The 19,745-nt window shown below is 45.2% G+C and overlaps 1 protein-coding gene across 5 annotated transcripts in view; it reads right to left on the bottom strand.

Annotated features, from left to right (window-relative positions):
- LOC129869371 (DENN domain-containing protein 1B-like) overlaps positions 1-12,915 on the bottom strand; it is a 316,391-nt gene extending 303,476 nt beyond the window's left edge. For 4 of the 5 annotated variants that reach the window (XM_055943720.1, XM_055943716.1, XM_055943717.1 and 1 more), the window contains exons 1-2: positions 12,647-12,915; positions 12,012-12,076 (exon numbers count right to left, since the gene is read on the bottom strand). In XM_055943720.1, coding sequence (XP_055799695.1) covers positions 12,012-12,076; positions 12,647-12,663 — 82 coding nt within the window. In that variant the 5' untranslated portion in view covers positions 12,664-12,915. Of the gene's footprint in view, positions 1-12,011; positions 12,077-12,646 lie in introns of those variants that run through there. The other variant, XM_055943718.1, reaches the window with a different exon arrangement.
- Between the last annotated feature and the right edge of the window lie 6,830 nt (positions 12,916-19,745).

The following is a 19,745-nucleotide window of genomic DNA, read 5'->3' as shown; positions in this document are numbered from 1 at the left end:
GTAGGCTACTCCGGGTCCATATTGTAGGCTACTCCGGGTCCATATTGTAGGCTACTCCGGGTCCATATTGTAGGCTACTCCGGGTCCATATTGTAGGCTACTCCGGGTCCATATTGTAGGCTACTCCGGGTCCATATTGTAGGCTACTCCGGGTCCATATTGTAGGCTACTCCGGGTCCATATTGTAGGCTACTCCGGGTCCATATTGTAGGCTACTCCGGGTCCATATTGTAGGCTACTCCGGGTCCATATTGTAGGCTACTCCGGGTCCATATTGTAGGCTACTCCGGGTCCATATTGTAGGCTACTCCGGGTCCATATTGTAGGCTACTCCGGGTCCATATTGTAGGCTACTCCGGGTCCATATTGTAGGCTACTCCGGGTCCGTATTGTAGGCTACTCCGGGTCCATATTGTAGGCTACTCCGGGTCCATATTGTAGGCTACTCCGGGTCCATATTGTAGGCTACTCCGGGTCCATATTGTAGGCTACTCCGGGTCCATATTGTAGGCTACTCCGGGTCCATATTGTAGGCTACTCCGGGTACCGATTGTAGGCATTTCGTCAGCCGGTGATTGTCAAGCGAATAACTGTCGGTCTCATCATAATTGACTGTTAATTAACATAAACACATTTAGCATCTCCTGGCTTCCACACACAGCCTACAAGCCACTGATGCAGACCTTTAGCCTACACCTTCACAATACATCCATTATTTATTTTAGACGGGTCTAAAGAAACATGATATGAAGAAAATGTAGTCTATTTCAGAAGAACAGAACAGCATACTCTGAGTTGTCCTTATGTTAGTTAGGTCCTGATCCGGCTATGACAAATGGCTGTGGGCTACACTAGTTCATTTTGCAGACAAGATTTGCGTAGAATTCTGTGGCATTATTTTAGAGTATGAAGAACACAATTGAACAAAGCTGAATTAAACAGAAATTATATTTTCTCCAAACGATTTGAGGGAGTGCGCACATGTGGCAATTCTGTGTTGAGCGGTTGGTTAACAATGAAATGTATACTCCTATATGCTTAATTTAGAGTTATTAATGTAACTTTAGTTGTTCGACAAACTTTGGGCTATATGTTTAGATTTTTTATTACATTGTAAAGCTGCATGATGCGACTCTAATGATGATTTGAAAATAGTCACGTGAAAGGCATGAGCTCTGCTTTGTTTACTTGCGCAGGCTGTGCACACTTCATCAGTGTCCGTTGTGGCCGTTGTGCCCTTGGCCTGGAGTGCTGCGTTGTGTCTTTCTCCCTGAGTGCTGCACGCTCCTAAGCACCTCTCAATCACATGTCTCTTCATCACGTGATCGTGTCTTTCTCACAGGCTACAAGTGAAGACCGACACATCGGGGACTCAACTGCACGCGTCCTTATCCAATTCTGAGGTGCATACTGAGGTGAAGATATTGGAAGAACTGTCCACATTTACTTTTCATCAGCCAACAAATCAAATCAAATTTTATTTTGACAGGTGTCAAATATAACAGGTGTAGCCCTTACAGTGAAATGCTTACTTACAAGCCCTTAACCAACAACGCTTTAAGAAGTTAAGAAAAATGTGTTAATAAGTCATTAGTAAAAAATAGAACAAAAAGTAACAAATAATTAAAGAGCAGCAGTAAAATAACAAGCGAGGTTATATACAGCGGGTATCGGTCCAGAGTCAATGTGCAGGGGCACCGGGTAGTTGAGGTCATTGAGGTAATATGTACATTTACATTTACATTTAAGTCATTTAGCAGACGCTCTTATCCAGAGCGACTTACAAATTGGTGCATTCACCTTATGATATCCAGTGGAACAACCACTTTACAATAGTGCATCTAACTCTTTTAAGGGGGGGGGGGGGGTTAGAAGTGGTAGACATTTAGGTAGAGTTAAAGTGACTATGTATAGATAATAACAGAGAGTAGCAGCAGCATAAAAGAGGGGTCTGGGTAGCCCTTTGAAAAGCTGATGAGTAGGCCTAACAAACAGCAAAATAATTAGCCTATGTCATTTCTACTGTTCACCATAGTACAAATGTTGACCTATTATATTCTGCAGGAGAAATAAATATTCCAAACATAGGTCTGGGACAGTTGTGGGATGCGATAGATCCCAAATTAATACAACCACTAGCATCAAACAAATGTTTTTACGCAATGTGGCTGATGCAACAGATCAGAACGTTGAGCTTAAAAATGTTGATAAACTATGAGGCTATTTCTTCACATTATAAGTGCAGCAATACGCACACAGCAGCAGGATATAAGCTGAATGTTCCATTAGCGGGAAAAGTGACCGCAAATGCAATTATGCATGTAATGCTTTTATTATAAAAGGTCCATATTTATGGTGAAAATTATTTTCCCCAAACTTCCCTGAAACTCATGCGCTGCTTATGTATGCCAGTTAGGCTCTACACCCCATGTAAAGCAGATTAATTCGCTTAATTTTAAGATGTTATTTGGCCACTTGAGGTGTGATACTAACCTTATCAAAACAGATAGGCCTATGGGCTAAGCTACATGAGGTGTGTGACCATGATTTAAAAAAGTGGTGAGAAAAAAAAAAAGCCATTGTTTCTTAGGCTGGGCATCATTCACAAGTGATAGGCTATTATCGTCACCCATCAGACTATTCTATATTTAATCTTGTCTTTATGTACACTAAATAACATGTGAAATTTGTTTTGATTTAAAATAGACCATTATCATGCACCTGTCTCGAATAAAAATACATATCATCTATGCACTTAAATAGCAAACGGAGGACGCTTTTCCCCGTGGTTCATTTTCATGCCAGCCAGGTAGGCTATACTCCTGTTGTAAATATAAGGTATGTGCTAAATATTCGGAAATTTGGGAAATAAATAAAGTAGGCCTAAACTATAGAAAGCTGATGGAATCCTTCTCTTTTTTAAGAAAGAGGACAATTGTGTTTTCGCGCAACTACATAGCCTATAGAAATGTTGAGCAACATTAGCTCTCATGAAGTGTTTGATTTGATTTTCTATTGTATTTGCATTAATGTCAGAGTGGTTAGAGGGACAATAGAGCCCTGAGTACCAGGTCATTAGGACCTGATGGACGGACAATAGAGCCCTGAGTACCAGGCTATTAGGACCTGATGGAGGGACAATAGAGCCCTGAGTACCAGACCATTAGGACCTGATGGAGGGACAATAGAGCCCTGAGTACCAGACCATTAGGACCTGATGGAAGGACAATAGAGCCCTGAGTACCAGACCATTAGGACCTGATGGAGGGAAAATAGAGCCCTGAGTACCAGACCATTAGGACCTGATGGAAGGACAATAGAGCCCTGAGTACCAGACCATTAGGACCTGATGGAGGGACAATAGAGCCCTGAGTACCAGACCATTAGGACCTGATGGAGGGACAATAGAGCCCTGAGTACCATGCCATGAGCAAGTTTGGTAGGCTACTAATGACCATCAGCAGCATCAGATCTTGGAGAAGCCTAATTACCGTGACTGAATAGTTACGTGGAATTTAACTGTCTTCATGACTCGTGACCACCGGCGGTAATAACCCTACTCGTGTTTAGACTAGACCAACGTCAACATACACCGTGTGTTTAGTGATGGTTAGGCTATAGCCTCATCAACACTTGAACCCCCCCCCCCCCCACCACCACCACACACACCCACCCTTTTGGCCAAAATGTCAGCTCAATCAATGTGAAACCTGCATCAGATCAAACCCACTGTTCTGAAGTTGGCCGTCTCCCACTCTAGCCTAGTGACGCTACTATAAATGGAAGGTGTTAAGGGATGGCGTTGACACATGAGCCTACAACAGAGAACAGACACAGTTGTAGGAAGGTGTGAAATATCTAGTCTGCTTAAAAACAGGCTGGTAACCACTGTGATGACATACTGTATCTGACTTCAAAGACTACTTCAGTCCAATCGTTCTCCTCTCCCTGCCATAGAAAGAGGCCAAGGCAGGGAGTTCCCCTGTGTTAACATACATGCAGAGTAGGCAATGGTAGGCAGCAGTGCATTTAGTAGCCTACTCTGTCAGGATGTGGTGAGGGTAACCGATGTTGAGAGAAAAATGGTACACACCTCAGCCTACCTATAGACAGCCTCCTGTCAATCTTTAAGGGTAAGGCTATTATATAGGCCAGATGCACTCACTGAGCCGGTCTCTCAACTAGGGCGCTCTCTAAACACCAGCCATTTGAGAGCGCAAATTTTTTTTCTCTCGAATTATAAATGTTTGTTTGTTTTTCATCAAGATATTGAAGATAAACTTAATTTCTGTTCAATCTATATTCCATATTCTAATTCGCTAGTGTCACACCACTTCATTCCCTAATGTTTATTGTAACATTGTAGAGACATTTTGGTTTCATTTTTGTACAATACATTGTTGCATTTCATTTACCATTTCCTTCCCTCTGAGTGGGCGAGATGTTCATTTTACTCACAAGATAATTTTATTTCCCACAAAAGTGTTTGTTTGCCGTTTTGTCCTTGGAGCTCCTCGGTGTCAAATGGTTGTTACCTCTTCAAGTTATGAGCGCATGGGCATTCCACTAGTTCATACATGGCCTTCCTGTCAGGACGCCAATAACCTACTACAATAAATGAGTTGACTTTGAATTAATGAACGGGTCCTTTCTGAGCGGGTTCTGATTATGACTACTATTATACAATGTAATTAAAGATTTAGGAATATGCCTTTTTACATTGAATACCAGTTATGTGGTTTAATTGTCATTTTGACAGTGGTACGTCCCAGGGAGGGGATATTTAATTGTCATTTTGACAGTGGTACGTCCCATGGAGGGGATATTTAATTATAATTTTGACAGTGGTACGTCCCAGGGAGGGGATATTTAATTGTCATTTTGACAGTGGTACGTCCCAGGGAGGGGATATTTAATTGTCATTTTGACAGTGGTACGTCCCAGGGAGGGGATATTTAATTGTCATTTTGACAGTGGTACGTCCCAGGGAGGGGATATTTAATTGTCATTTTGACAGTGGTACGTCCCAGGGAGGGGATATTTAATTGTCATTTTGACAGTGGTACGTCCCAGGGAGGGGATATTTAATTGTCATTTTGACAGTGGTACGTCCCAGGGAGGGGATATTTAATTGTCATTTTGACAGTGGTACGTCCCAGGGAGGGGATATTTAATTGTCATTTTGACAGTGGTACGTCCCAGGGAGGGGATATTTAATTGTCATTTTGACAGTGGTACGTCCCAGGGAGGGGATATTTAATTGTCATTTTGACAGTGGTACGTCCCAGGGAGGGGATAAAAGAATATAGGCCTTAAAAAAGTTCCAACGCAACCATTTTTATCTCAATATCAAATCATTTCTGGGTAACAATTAAGTACCTTAGTGAAAACTGAAAACTAGCTGTTATGGTCAGAGAGATTTGGAACTCTTTCTTGTCTATTAACTAATTTACCACCTGGTGATGTCACCAAGCAGGCCAAAACGCCATCTTACCTTTGCCTGAAATTTCATCCTGGTTGTCTTTTCAAACAGCTTTTACACAAAAAGGGCATGATCATAATTGTCACAATTTCACAGTATTATTCCATCCTCATAGTGTGAAAAAACGTATAAAAACACAGGAAAAAGCACATTTGACTACACCAGGACTTTAAGCGCCTGTTTCATGTTTCTTTGGCAGTTTGATCTTGATAATTTTGAGGGTAGGCTGAAACGAGGGTGCAACAAGAGTCTTGATGTTAATACAGAGGTTTGCTACATCCTGAACCGTCCCTGTATCCTACATCCTGAACCGTCCCTGTATCCTACACCCTGAACCGTCCCTGTATCCTACACCCTGAACCGTCCCTGTATCCTACACCCTGAACCGTCCCTGTATCCTACACCCTGAACCGTCCCTGTATCCTACACCCTGAACCGTCCCTGTATCCTACACCCTGAACCGTCCCTGTATCCTACACCCTGAACCTTCCCTGTATCCTACACCCTGAACCTTCCCTGTATCCTACACCCTGAACCTTCCCTGTATCCTACACCCTGAACCTTCCCTGTATCCTACATCCTGAACCTTCCCTGTATCCTACATCCTGAACCTTCCCTGTATCCTACATCCTGAACCTTCCCTGTATCCTACATCCTGAACCTCCCCTGTATCCTACATCCTGAACCTCCCCTGTATCCTACATCCTGAACCTTCCCTGTATCCTACATCCTGAAGCATCCCTGTATCCTACATCCTGAACCTCCCCTGTATCCTACATCCTGAAGCTTCCCTGTATCCTACATCCTGAACCTCCCCTGTATCCTACATCCTGAATCTCCCCTGTATCCTACATCCTGAACCTTCCCTGTATCCTACATCCTGAACCTTCCCTGTATCCTACATCCTGAAGCTTCCCTGTATCCTACATCCTGAACCTCCCCTGTATCCTACATCCTGAACCTCCCCTGTATCCTACATCCTGAATCTCCCCTGTATCCTACATCCTGAACCTTCCCTGTATCCTACATCCTGAACCTTCCCTGTATCCTACATCCTGAAGCTTCCCTGTATCCTACATCCTGAAGCTCCCCTGTATCCTACATCCTGAAGCTCCCCTGTATCCTACATCCTGAAGCTCCCCTATATCCTACATCCTGAAGCTCCCTATATCCTACATCCTGAAGCTCCCTATATCCTACATCCTGAAGCTCCTGAAACATTTCAGCCCTTATAACTGCTACAAGGTTCCTAATTTACCAGTCCCACGAGAAACACCTCAACATATTTAAGGTAGGTGGTTGGTGTGGACGATGAAGAGTACAAAAGCACCGACAGTCTGTTTAATGTAGGGTGGAGGTCTATCAATTGTAAGGGGAAAATGTTAGGCCCACACATAACATTCTATTTTAATGTTCGTCATTTTCACAGCTCACACCAAGGCATACATGACTGTAAACAATAATCCCCACTCAAACCTTCCATGATATAGTTAACACACTTAAGTGAATCTTCTATCATTATGAACTATGGAAAGATGAAACTACAACGAAACGTGGAAAGGTGAAACTACAACGAAACGTGGAAAGGTGAAACTACAACGAAACGTGGAAAGGTGAAACTACAACAAAATGTGGAAAGGTGAAACTACAACGAAACGTGGAAAGGTGAAACTACAACAAAATGTGGAAAGGTGAAACTACAACGAAACGTGGAAAGGTGAAACTACAACAAAATGTGGAAAGGTGAAACTACAACGAAACGTGGAAAGGTGAAACTAGACCCACTTCTCTATTTAGTCTATTAGTTCAAACATTTCCGTTTATGATGAACTCATTGGAAATCAAATCTATATCCCCAAAAATTTACTTAGCCATGTGAAGGCTGTGTGCAAGATGCTTTTGGCAGAGTACCGAATGTATGTACTGTAGAGCTACAGGGCTGGGAGTGTACCTCATGCTACAGGGCTGGGAGTGTACCTCATGCTACAGGGCAGGGGGTGTACCTCATGCTACAGGGCAGGGGGTGTACCTCATGCTACAGGGCAGGGGGTGTACCTCATGCTACAGGGCAGGGGGTGTACCTCATGCTACAGGGCAGGGGGTGTACCTCATGCTACAGGGCTGGGGGTGTACCTCATGCTACAGGGCAGGGAGTGTACCTCATGCTACAGGGCAGGGAGTGTACCTCATGCTACAGGGCAGGGAGTGTACCTCATGCTACAGGGCAGGGAGTGTACCTCATGCTACAGGGCAGGGAGTGTACCTCATGCTACAGGGCAGGGGGTGTTCCTCATGCTACAGGGCAGGGGGTGTACCTCATGCTACAGGGCTGGGAGTGTACCTCATGCTACAGGGCTGGGAGTGTACCTCATGCTACAGGGCTGGGAGTGTACCTAATGCTACAGGACTGGGAGTGTACCTCATGCTACAGGGCTGGGAGTGTACCTCATGCTACAGGACTGGGAGTGTACCTCATGCTACAGGGCAGGGAGTGTACCTCATGCTACAGGGCTGGGAGTGTACCTCATGCTACAGGGCTGGGAGTGTACCTCATGCTACAGGGCTGGGAGTGTACCTCATGCTACAGGGCTGGGAGTGTACCTCATGCTACAGGGCTGGGAGTGTACCTCATGCTACAGGGCTGGGAGTGTACCTCATGCTACAGGGCTGGGAGTGTACCTCATGCTACGGGGCTGGGAGTGTACCTCATGCTACGGGCTGGGAGTGTACCTCATGCTACGGGCTGGGAGTGTACCTCATGCTACGGGGCTGGGGGTGTACCTCATGCTACGGGGCTGGGGGTGTACCTCATGCTACGGGGCTGGGAGTGTACCTCATGCTACGGGGCTGGGAGTGTACCTCATGCTACGGGGCTGGGAAAGTACCTCATGCCACAGGGCTGGGAGCTACATGGCTGGGAGTGTACCTAACGCTACAGGGCTGGGAGTGTACCTCATGCCACAGGGCTGGGAGTGTACCTCATGCTACAGGGCTGGGAGCTACATGGCTGGGAGTGTACCTCACGCTACGGGGCTGGGAGTGTACCTCACGCTACGGGGCTGGGAGTGTACCTCACGCTACGGGGCTGGGAGTGTACCTCACGCTACGGGGCTGGGAGTGTACCTCACGCTACGGGGCTGGGAGTGTACCTCACGCTACGGGGCTGGGAGTGTACCTCACGCTACGGGGCTGGGAGTGTACCTCACGCTACGGGGCTGGGAGTGTACCTCACGCTACGGGGCTGGGAGTGTACCTCACGCTACGGGGCTGGGAGTGTACCTCACGCTACGGGGCTGGGAGTGTACCTCACGCTACGGGGCTGGGAGTGTACCTAATGCTACAGGGCTGGGAGTGTACCTAATGCTACAGGGCTGGGAGTGTACCTCACGCTACGGGCCTGGGAGTGTACCTAATGCTACAGGGCAGGGAGTGTACCTAATGCTACAGGGCTGGGAGTGTACCTAATGCTACAGGACTGGGAGTGTACCTCATGCTACAGGACTGGGAGTGTACCTCATGCTACAGGACTGGGAGTGTACCTCATGCTACAGGGCTGGGAGTGTACCTCATGCTACAGGGCAGGGAGTGTACCTAATGCTACAGGGCTGGGAGTGTACCTAATGCTACAGGGCTGGGAGTGTACCTCACGCTACGGGGCTGGGAGTGTACCTAACGCTACGCGGCTGGGAGTGTACCTCACGCTACGGGGCTGGGAGTGTACCTCACGCTACGGGCCTGGGAGTGTACCTAACGCTACGCGGCTGGGAGTGTACCTAACGCTACGGGGCTGGGAGTGTACCTCATGCTACGGGGCTGGGAGTGTACCTCACGCTACGGGGCTGGGAGTGTACCTAACGCTACGCGGCTGGGAGTGTACCTCACGCTACGGGGCTGGGAGTGTACCTCACGCTACGGGCCTGGGAGTGTACCTAACGCTACGCGGCTGGGAGTGTACCTAACGCTACGGGCCTGGGAGTGTACCTAACGCTACGCGGCTGGGAGTGTACCTAACGCTACGCGGCTGGGAGTGTACCTCACGCTACGGGGCTGGGAGTGTACCTAACGCTACGGGGCTGGGAGTGTACCTAACGCTACGGGCCTGGGAGTGTACCTAACGCTACGGGGCTGGGAGTGTACCTAACGCTACGGGGCTGGGAGTGTACCTCACGCTACGGGGCTGGGAGTGTACCTAACGCTACGGGGCTGGGAGTGTACCTAATGCTACGGGGCTGGGAGTGTACCTAATGCTACAGGACTGGGAGTGTACCTAATGCTACAGGACTGGGAGTGTACCTAACGCTACGGGCCTGGGAGTGTACCTAACGCTACGGGGCTGGGAGTGTACCTAACGCTACGGGGCTGGGAGTGTACCTAACGCTACGGGGCTGGGAGTGTACCTAATGCTACAGGACTGGGAGTGTACCTAACGCTACGGGGCTGGGAGTGTACCTAACGCTACGGGGCTGGGAGTGTACCTAATGCTACAGGACTGGGAGTGTACCTAATGCTACAGGGCTGGGAGTGTACCTAATGCTACAGGACTGGGAGTGTACCTCATGCTACAGGGCTGGGAGTGTACCTAATGCTACAGGGCTGGGAGTGTACCTAATGCTACAGGGCTGGGAGTGTACCTAATGCTACAGGGCTGGGAGTGTACCTAATGCTACAGGGCTGGGAGTGTACCTAATGCTACAGGGCATGGAGTGTACCTAATGCTACAGGACTGGGAGCTACCTAATGCTTGAACTGTAGAGCAACAGGGCTGGGTTGTGGTGAGTGATAGAGGAGGTTTCACACAGCTAGGCCAAAGCCTGTCCAATATGACTCAGAAAGAACACTATCTGATACCACACACACCCCCCCCTGCATCCTCCCACCCACACACACACACAACATCATCAGGAACCGAGTCAACAGCACACACTGGAGCTTAGCATTACCATAGGAACGTAGTAAATCTATTCAGGCCTACTGTAAGTACACGTCACAAGTTCCCACACGATCCATCAATCTGAATTATATCTTAACACAAGACAATCTACCCTATTTCATTCTTAACCAGCAGCGTATAAGAAACATATCACTCCACACACCCCATAGACTAGAACCCGGGCCAATTTTAAAGGAAAAGGGAAATGGATAAAAATTGCACGGAGTGGTTGATTCCCTGTTTCGATATCTGAAACCCATTTCTCTAAAACAACCTGTCAAAAACCACAAGATTCAATTTGCAACAAATAATGATCTCTCTGGGTCTCCTGTGAGCATAACAACCTCTCCCAATGGCCATCCATCCACGTCATAACCCACTTCCTGTACCCGACAACTATCCTGTCCAATAAAGAGACAGTATTCGGTTGTGGCAGTACATTTATCCAATGAGGTACCGGCATTTGGTTGTTCCATGGGAGCTGAGGGCACTGTAATGAAGCAGTGAGCTCCTGAGAGCCTAGCTCCGGATATGAGTCTGACCCTGGATCAATGACAGGGAAGCCAGTTATTACACTACAGGCCCAAGGTTTATGAGTTTGGTTTTAAATCTAATATCAGCATTACGTCCAAGGATAATTTCCCCTCCTTATTCTGGTCAGTTCAGCAGCTGCACTATTGAATCATCCACATAACACCTATTTAATTCACGTCAGGACTGAGGGGGAAAACGACAAAGCTGGCGTAATATGTACAACAACACTTTTTACATGATATTCGACTTAAGGGTGGACATTGGATATCAATGTGAAATATAGGTAGTTGTGTTTCCCATAGGCTACTGCACGGAACATTTGGAACCTTTCTTCGGTGGCCGGAATCATTTCCTGGGTTATTCTAAGCACGTTGTGTTCTACTGGTGAAACGTTTCACCATCACATTTAGATGAACAGCTGATGCTGGCTGGTCATGTCCTGAACTCAGCGTTTCCCCCCCAACACACTCCCTGTTGGGAGTTGCTGCTGAAACGTGGATCGTTGTAAAAAAAAATATATATGTTGGTTTGATCTATTTGGTGAGTAACAAGAACATGAAAAAGGATGCATCTGGATCCTAATGTCAAAACGTTTATGTTCCCAACTCCATGTGATGTATTTAACATTCCAACCTTAAACCTAGCCATAGATATTCATCAGTTCTCCGTCTGTTGACTGCTGTAAGTGACGTTATATCCTGTTATACTGGTGAAAAAGTCCTGTAGTCCGGGGCTAAGCCTAACCACAGACATACCATAATCACCACCTCCACTGTAGCCTACTTTACCAACGTGGACATGCTGACTCATGGGATATCTGGTGAGCATGGAAATTATGTTTAAATCTCACTAATGTCTGCAGTCTCTAAGACTTTGCTAGTATACACCCTAAATTGACATGTTATGCACAGTGTTTATAAAGACAACATTTTATAGTGTACGATACACTAACCAGGCCAAGCAACTGGCAGGATATTCAGATCTGTCTATTGCTCTCTCCATCCAGGGTAACCTACTAAGGATGTGTTGTTTATCACATCAACATGCTCATGTTATGTTACCCACCTTCATTTTCAGATGTTGGGCATGCAACCTGTAGCACCAAGTCAAACGTCCTCTCGGGAAACTCGCTGTAATAAAGGAGAGCGCTGATGACTTTAGCTGGGAGTAAAATAAACATCTGTGTACAAACATAACTTATGGTATGCAATAATTGAAAACTAGCTACATCAACAGCATATTAGGCAACATAGTTTGACACATAGATATAAATTGTGATGAAGCAACTCATATATAGCGGAATCATCGGTCAAGCTCAGTCTATATGCTGGCCAGACGTCAAACAATTCAATTCTCGCGTGATTCATTTGATGGTCGAGAAAAAAATTTGTTATAGCTGCTGTTACTGCTGAAAATTCAGCAAACATTCGGGGGGGAATGTCTTGTACCTAAAAGTCTATATTGACACCAGATTGTATTATTTACTTTAGGACCGTTAAATACTAAAATATAGGAGGTCCTAGGCTAATTAATTTAGCGAACTTGATAAATGTATTTATCAACTTGACAGCATTATACTGACCCAAATGTTAACTCAGCATGCCACACAGACAGCTAAATAAATTACAATTCACACTTTTAATAACGGTCCATAAAACATTGTTATGTATAGTCTAGAAGTAAACAAACTCGTGTCTTACTTTATTCTGCTGTCCATGGTTTACAACATCGCGACAGCTCGCGTCACCGGCTTTGCTGTTCCAGACCAAGCTTGCGTTCGGAAGCAACGAGAGGTTCGTAACTAGTTCAACCTTTCAGCCTGTTACCTACCGCTGATACCGCATGCTTCAAAGATTTATTCTAGCTAGTAGCGACGTGTCTTCCTTGTTCCTGATCTGTACAGTTGGCTGTTTCAGTTCCACGGTATTTCCACAACAAACAGCACCAGGAAGTGGCTGTGAAAGATTTAGTGACGTCACCTAATTTGATAAACATCTTGGAGTGTCCCCTCCTCCCCCTAAATCCTCAGAACAGCAGTGACTTCATGTCCCCCTCCTTGATTTGAGCTGATGGCGTTATCATGTTGTTCTATAGTAAATGCTTAGTAATTGAGTTTATTTCATTTTTTATTTTATTTTTATTACACATGTGCAATAGGGACTGCTCCTTCACAAGTAAGAGTAGTGATGGCTATAGGGAGTGGCAAATGGCATAGAAGTAACAAATGCACCCTCGGTTGTTCTTTTTTACATGATTCATCTTCACTTACCTGTCTGGATCTGACGTCATTAACAACAACAACAAACATGACCAGAGCTTTTTGATTGTTGTAAAGCAGAGGATATTCCTGTGGGCATATATGTGGGCCTTATGCATGCGTTCCACATTTGCTGCATTAAATAGGCTATAATTCACACACAACTCTTAGCAGTCAAGCCTATGATGCAGAGTCATCGAGCCCCTGTGTTAGCCTATATGTGTCCCGGGGTAAATTGAAACCAGTGGCTGAGCCTGCCTGTGTGTGTGTGTGTGTGTGTGATGTGTGTCTCTCCTAGCCCTCCTGAGAGTAGACCTGGCTGGGAGCCAGTTTCCTGCAGGCAGACTGAAGGTAATTAAGTGGCAGCAGACTGGGACATGCTGTTGCAGGTTTCTCCTATGAAATGATAATGGCAGGGTCCTGCTGGTGCTGTCTCACCATTCACAAAAGCATTACCTACGCACAATACGCACCGGGCTGGAGTCAGGAGGGAATAGCCTACTGTGGATTAAATACACCACTTTATGTGGTTCAACGTTTATTTTATTTCAGTGTGTGTATGTGTGTGTGTGTGTGTGTGTGTGTGTGTGAGTGTGTGTGTGAGTGTGTGTTTGTGTGTAACAGAGATAGTTTGGTAAACCCTGTTCAAATGATAATGAGTGACCTTGCAAGAGAACTGAAGATCAGGCTTTTAGCTCATCGCGCGAACACCATCCTGTGGCAAGCAGCAGACGACTTAAAGTCAGTCAATCACATAGGTTCAGTGTATTCTATTTCAATGCACAGTTAAAGCCTACACAGTGCAATGGCAGTTGCCCATTAAAAATGATTTGAGAGGCAAATAGCTCTCTATTAGGATAAACCCTCACATTAACGGAGGTTCTAAGTGTATACAGTAACAGTTCTGTCTAAAGGGAATTTACAAAATTCCACATTACTACTTGGGCTCCCGAGTGGCGCAGCAGTCTAAGGCACTGCATCTTAGTGCAAGAGGTGTCACTGCAGTCCCTGGTTCGAATCTGGGCTGTATCACATCAGGCTGTGATTGGGAGTCACATAGGCCGGTGCATAAATGGCCCAGCATTGTCCAGTGTAGGCTGTCATTGTAAAGAAGAATTTGTTCTAAACTGACTTGCCTAGATAAATAAAGGTTAAATTAAAACACACATATATGTTTTAAAAATAGCATAAATATTGGAATCAGGATCAAAATAAATAACACTAGAAAAAGAAACTCATGTATCCATTTTACAGACATGCACAGGTACTGTTGTGATTCAAGAAACAATGAAATACATCTTCCATACTGTACATTACTAATTACAACATGAAACACAGGCAATGGATGACTGTAATAAATATGGTAGAAAATAAAATACAAATCATCATCCCAATGTTGACATGAAACCATTTCAGTGAAGTACTCACATCCCCTGCACTTTCCGACCACATACAACCTTTATTTTTAATACACATGTTGTGTTATTATTGCTTTGAGGATAACACAGTGCCACCGATGCGGCCCGCTACCAAGGACTGTGGGCTCTCCTTCTCTGTGGCATTTAGACATTTAAGCATGTTAACCCTCGCGAGGCTGCCGGGCCAAGACGGCTTCCCTGGACACGTCCTCAGTGCATGTGCAGACCAGCTGGCTGGAGTGTTTACAGATGATGCAATCACCATCACCCTGCACACTGCCCTATCCCATCTGGGCAAGAGGAATACCTATGTAAGAATGCTGTTAATTGACTATATATCACCATTCAACACCATAGTACCCTCCAAGCTCATCATTAAGCCCGGGGCCCTGGGTCTGAACCGCGCCCTGCGCAACTTGGTCCTGGGCTTCCTGAAGGACCGCCCCCAGGTGGTGAAGGTAGGAAACAACACCTGCACTTTGCTGATCCTCAACACAGGGGCCCCACAAGGGTGCGTGCTCAGCCCCCTCCTGAACTCCCTGTTCACCCATGACTGTGTGCTCACGCACGCCTCCAACTCAATCATCAAGTTTGCAGACAACACAACAGTAGTAGGCTTGATTACCAACAATGACGAGACAGCCTACAGGGAGGAGGTGAGGAGCCTGGGAGAGTGGTGCCAGGAAAATAACCTCTCACTCAACGTCAACAAAACAAAGGAGCTGATCGTGGACTTCAGGAATCAGCAGAGGGAGCACCCACCCATCCACATCAATGGGACTGCAGTGGAGAAGGTGGAAAGCTTCAAGTTCCTCGACGTACACATCACTGATGATCTGAAATGGTTCCCCCGCACAGACAATGTGGTGAAGAAGACGCAACAGCGCCTCTTCAACCTTATGAGGCTGAAATAATTTGGCTTGGCCCCTAAAACCCTCACAAACCTTTACAGATGCACAATTGAGAGCATCCTGTCGAGCTGTATCACCACCCGCAACCGCAGGGCTCTCCAGAGGGTGATGCAGTCTCCCCAACGCATCACCGGGGGCAAACTACCTGCCCTCCAGGACACCTACACCACCCGATGTCACAGGAAGGACAAAAAGTTTGTCAAGGACATCAAACACCCGAGCCACGGCCTGTTCACCCCGCTATCATCCAGAAGGCGAGGTCAGTACAGATGCATATGAGATGCAGACAACACAACAGTAGTAGGCTTGATTACCAACAATGACGAGACAGCCTACAGGGACAGCCTACTGCATCAAAGCTGGGACAGAGAGACTGAAAAACAGCTTCTAGCTCAAGGCCATCAAACTGTTAAATACCGATCACTAGCCATCTACCACCCGGTTACGCAACCCTGCACCTTAGAGGCTGTTGCCCTATATACATAGACTTGGAATCACTGACCACTTTAATAAGGGAACACTAGTCATTTTAATAATGTTTACATACTGCTTTACTCATCTCATATGTATATACTCTATTCTATTCTACTATATTTTAGTCAAAACCACTCCGACATTGCCCAATCTAATATTCATATATTTCTTAATTCCATTCTTTTAGATTTACTGGTTTTGATTAACAGTGGTGGGTTAATTTTGCCCCAGACTAAATCAAATGAAATCATATTTGATTGGTCACGTACACATATTTAGCAGATGTTATTGCAGGTGTAGCGAAATGCTTGTTGTCACGGCTGTTGACGGAAGTGGACCAAGGTGCAGCGTGGTGAGCGTACATTTTCTTTTCTTATAAAAAATGACGCCAACAAAACAACAAACGAGAAAACAACCGTGAAGCTCAAGGCTATAGTGCCAACAAACAAAGACAACTTCCCACAAAGACAGGTGGAAAAAGGGATACCTAAGTATGGTTCTCAATCAGAGACAACGATAGACAGCTGTCCCTGATTGAGAACCCTACCCGGCCAAAACATAGAAATAAAAATAATAGAATATAAAATACCCACCCCAACTCACACCCTGACCAAACCAAAATAGAGACATAAACAGGATCTCTAAGGTCAGGGCGTGACACTTGTGTTCCTAGTATCTAACAGTGCAGTAGTGTCTAACAGTGCAGTAGTATCTAGAAACAATTTTACTACTGCATTGTTGGAGCTAGGAACACAAGCATTTTGCTACACCTGCAATAACATCTGCTAAATATGTGTATGACCAATAAATATTTGATTCGATTTGATTTGATTCAGTCTGGGGCAAAAGTAACCCACCACTGTCACTCAAAACCAGTTGTCACATTACATTAGCTGGATATACAGTAGACAGATAGCAAACAGCCATGGCTTAAAGCAGTACATAACCTTGAAAGGACCAATAATTGTCCACGCATCAACTTCATGTTATAAATGTGTTAGTGCAGAATGCATGTATGCTACAGTAAGACTGGCTATCTTGCTGGTTTCTATATGCCGGTCTCAAGTTTTTTGAAAACCTTGATTTTGTGAAAAAATAATATAGGGTCTAGAACAATTTTTATGGAGAATTCCAGTTTGCTACAATAGTTTTTATTCCCATGTTGAATTTCTATCAATCTCATAGCAATACAACTTCAATACGATAGGGGCGCAGTGAAACTAGGACTGCTGCATAGTCACATGCCAAGAGGCGACAAGGACAGAGGAAACTTATGATACAATGTATCGATGATAGACTTTTTTGGGTTACAATATAGCCTACAAGTTTGCTGTGGGTTGTAACTGTAGCATACTTTTTTGGGGTGTAATAAGCGTGTGCTTGCATTTTGGATGGCAACATTGTCGTATAATGTTACCACTGCAACACAGCCTTGTTACTAGATAGGCTAGTCGTTCTAAACTCGAAAGTCGAAGAAGGAAACATCATAAATGGTAGGAGCCCATTTTCTTCAGCAATATTATGTTGTTTTGCCAATGTTTTCCGCGTGCAACATTACTCTGCGTGTTGATCTTGCAACGTGCTAAACGAGCAGTTACAATCATGTCAACTCAGGACGCCTCACAACACGATTTTAACCAGAAGCGATTGATAGCCAACAATAGCGGATCATTACAGATTCATACAACTAAAGCAGACGGTGAAGACTCGGATACCGGTGTCAAGACAAGCAACAACATGCAAGAAACAAACAGAAAAACAGAAAAACAGTTCACAGAGGACGAACTTGCCATACATAAATTACACAGAGAAGCATGTGAGGTAAGCTTCAGACATCTTGCCGGCGTTACATGAGCCCGTACTTTGTCACCACAGTGACTGACTGGCCTGGCCGCCTACCTCATGGCCCCTAGTTGTAAAAAAGCTTCACGTCATGTCCCGCAAGGATAGGAATCAGAGGGTGTTGGCTCTACTGCTGTCATTGACACAAAACTGGGTCACTCCTTTTCCTACTGGGGCAACAAACAGTTAAATATAGTACAATACTTTATGTAAGCAGTATCTCACTATATAACATGTTAGGTTACGTTTTTTGTTTGATTATATTTGTTTTTACTTGTAAAATATATTTATACAAAATATGACATTGTTAAATGCTGTAATAATGTTAACACTGGCGGCAGTGACAAGATGGCCAATAGCTAGACAGGACCAGAGAGGGGACAACTTTTAGAATTTTTAAATGTGTTCTAATTCTGGACATTCGGTTACATTGCATTGTTTATATATTCCCCATGTAATGTTAATGGGGATCTAACATGGCTGCCATAGAATGTTGTAGTGTCATGTAAATGCATCATAATGCAGAAACCTCGTTGAGCTACCTCTCTAAATACATGGCTCTGTACAGGATATGTAAGTGTGTGCACGGTTCTACCATCCAAGGTGTCTTCACTTAACCAAACGCTTATAACATTCTTATAGACCTAGTTTTCTAAACATTGCCTCATAATGTGTGAGTGTCAAGCCGGGCCGACGATGTTTACCACCAAACCATTGACAGACGCAGACCTCTCTCTATCCTTAACCCACTCCCAGCCCACTCCACGTCAGCAGCAATAGGTGTCACTCCCCAATGCCAGCGGGCTTCCCAGTTGTAAAATATTTACCATGGTTCCTGAGTCTGGCCGGAGTAAAGCATGTTGGGCGAGAGAGACTTGAGCGTGGCAGGGCCAGGGCCTCGGTGGGAAAAGCACAATGCAAGGGGAGCAATGGCAGTGCCAGTTCCTCTCTGGGGCCGTGCGATGCCATGTGAAATGACAGGCGGTGTCACCAGAGAGCCCCAGGCCTTTCTCCCACCGTGGCCTGGCTGGCTGGCTGGCTGCATGGCTGGCTGGCTGCATGGCTGCCTGTCAAAGCTGAAAATAGTGGGCTCTGCTTTTTCAAACAGACTGAGAGGTGATGTTTTGGAACTTCACATTAGAATGAAGGGGTTTGGTTAGTGTGTTTCTCATGTACAGTAAGGTGTGTGGATTGTTATAACACAAACTACAGGGGTAGGACATGTCACCGTTTATTAAACACAAACTACAGGGGTAGGACATGTCACCGTTTATTAAACACAAACTACAGGGGTAGGACATGTCACCGTTTATTAAACACAAACTACAGGGGTAGGACATGTCACCGTTTATTAAACACAAACTACAGGGGTAGGAATGTCACCGTTTATTAAACACAAACTACAGGGGTAGGACATGTCACCGTTTATTAAACACAAACTACAGGGGTAGGACATGTCACCGTTTATTAAACACAAACTACAGGGGTAGGACATGTCACCGTTTATTAAACACAAACTACAGGGGTAGGACATGTCACCGTTTATTAAACACAAACTACAGGGGTAGGACATGTCACCGTTTATTAAACACAAACTACAGGGGTAGGACATGTCACCGTTTATTAAACACAAACTACAGGGGTAGGACATGTCACCGTTTATTAAACACAAACTACAGGGGTAGGACATGTCACCGTTTATTAAACACAAACTACAGGGGTAGGACATGTCACCGTTTATTAAACACAAACTACAGGGGTAGGACATGTCACCGTTTATTAAACACAAACTACAGGGGTAGGACATGTCACCGTTTATTAAACACAAACTACAGGGGTAGGACATGTCACCGTTTATTAAACACAAACTACAGGGGTAGGACATGTCACCGTTTAT

The sequence above is a fragment of the Salvelinus fontinalis genome, chromosome 14 (genome assembly GCF_029448725.1).
Source record: "Salvelinus fontinalis isolate EN_2023a chromosome 14, ASM2944872v1, whole genome shotgun sequence".
NCBI lineage: Eukaryota > Metazoa > Chordata > Actinopteri > Salmoniformes > Salmonidae > Salvelinus > Salvelinus fontinalis.
Note: the sequence above shows the minus strand (reverse complement) of the source record. Positions and strands in the feature narration are given on the sequence as shown.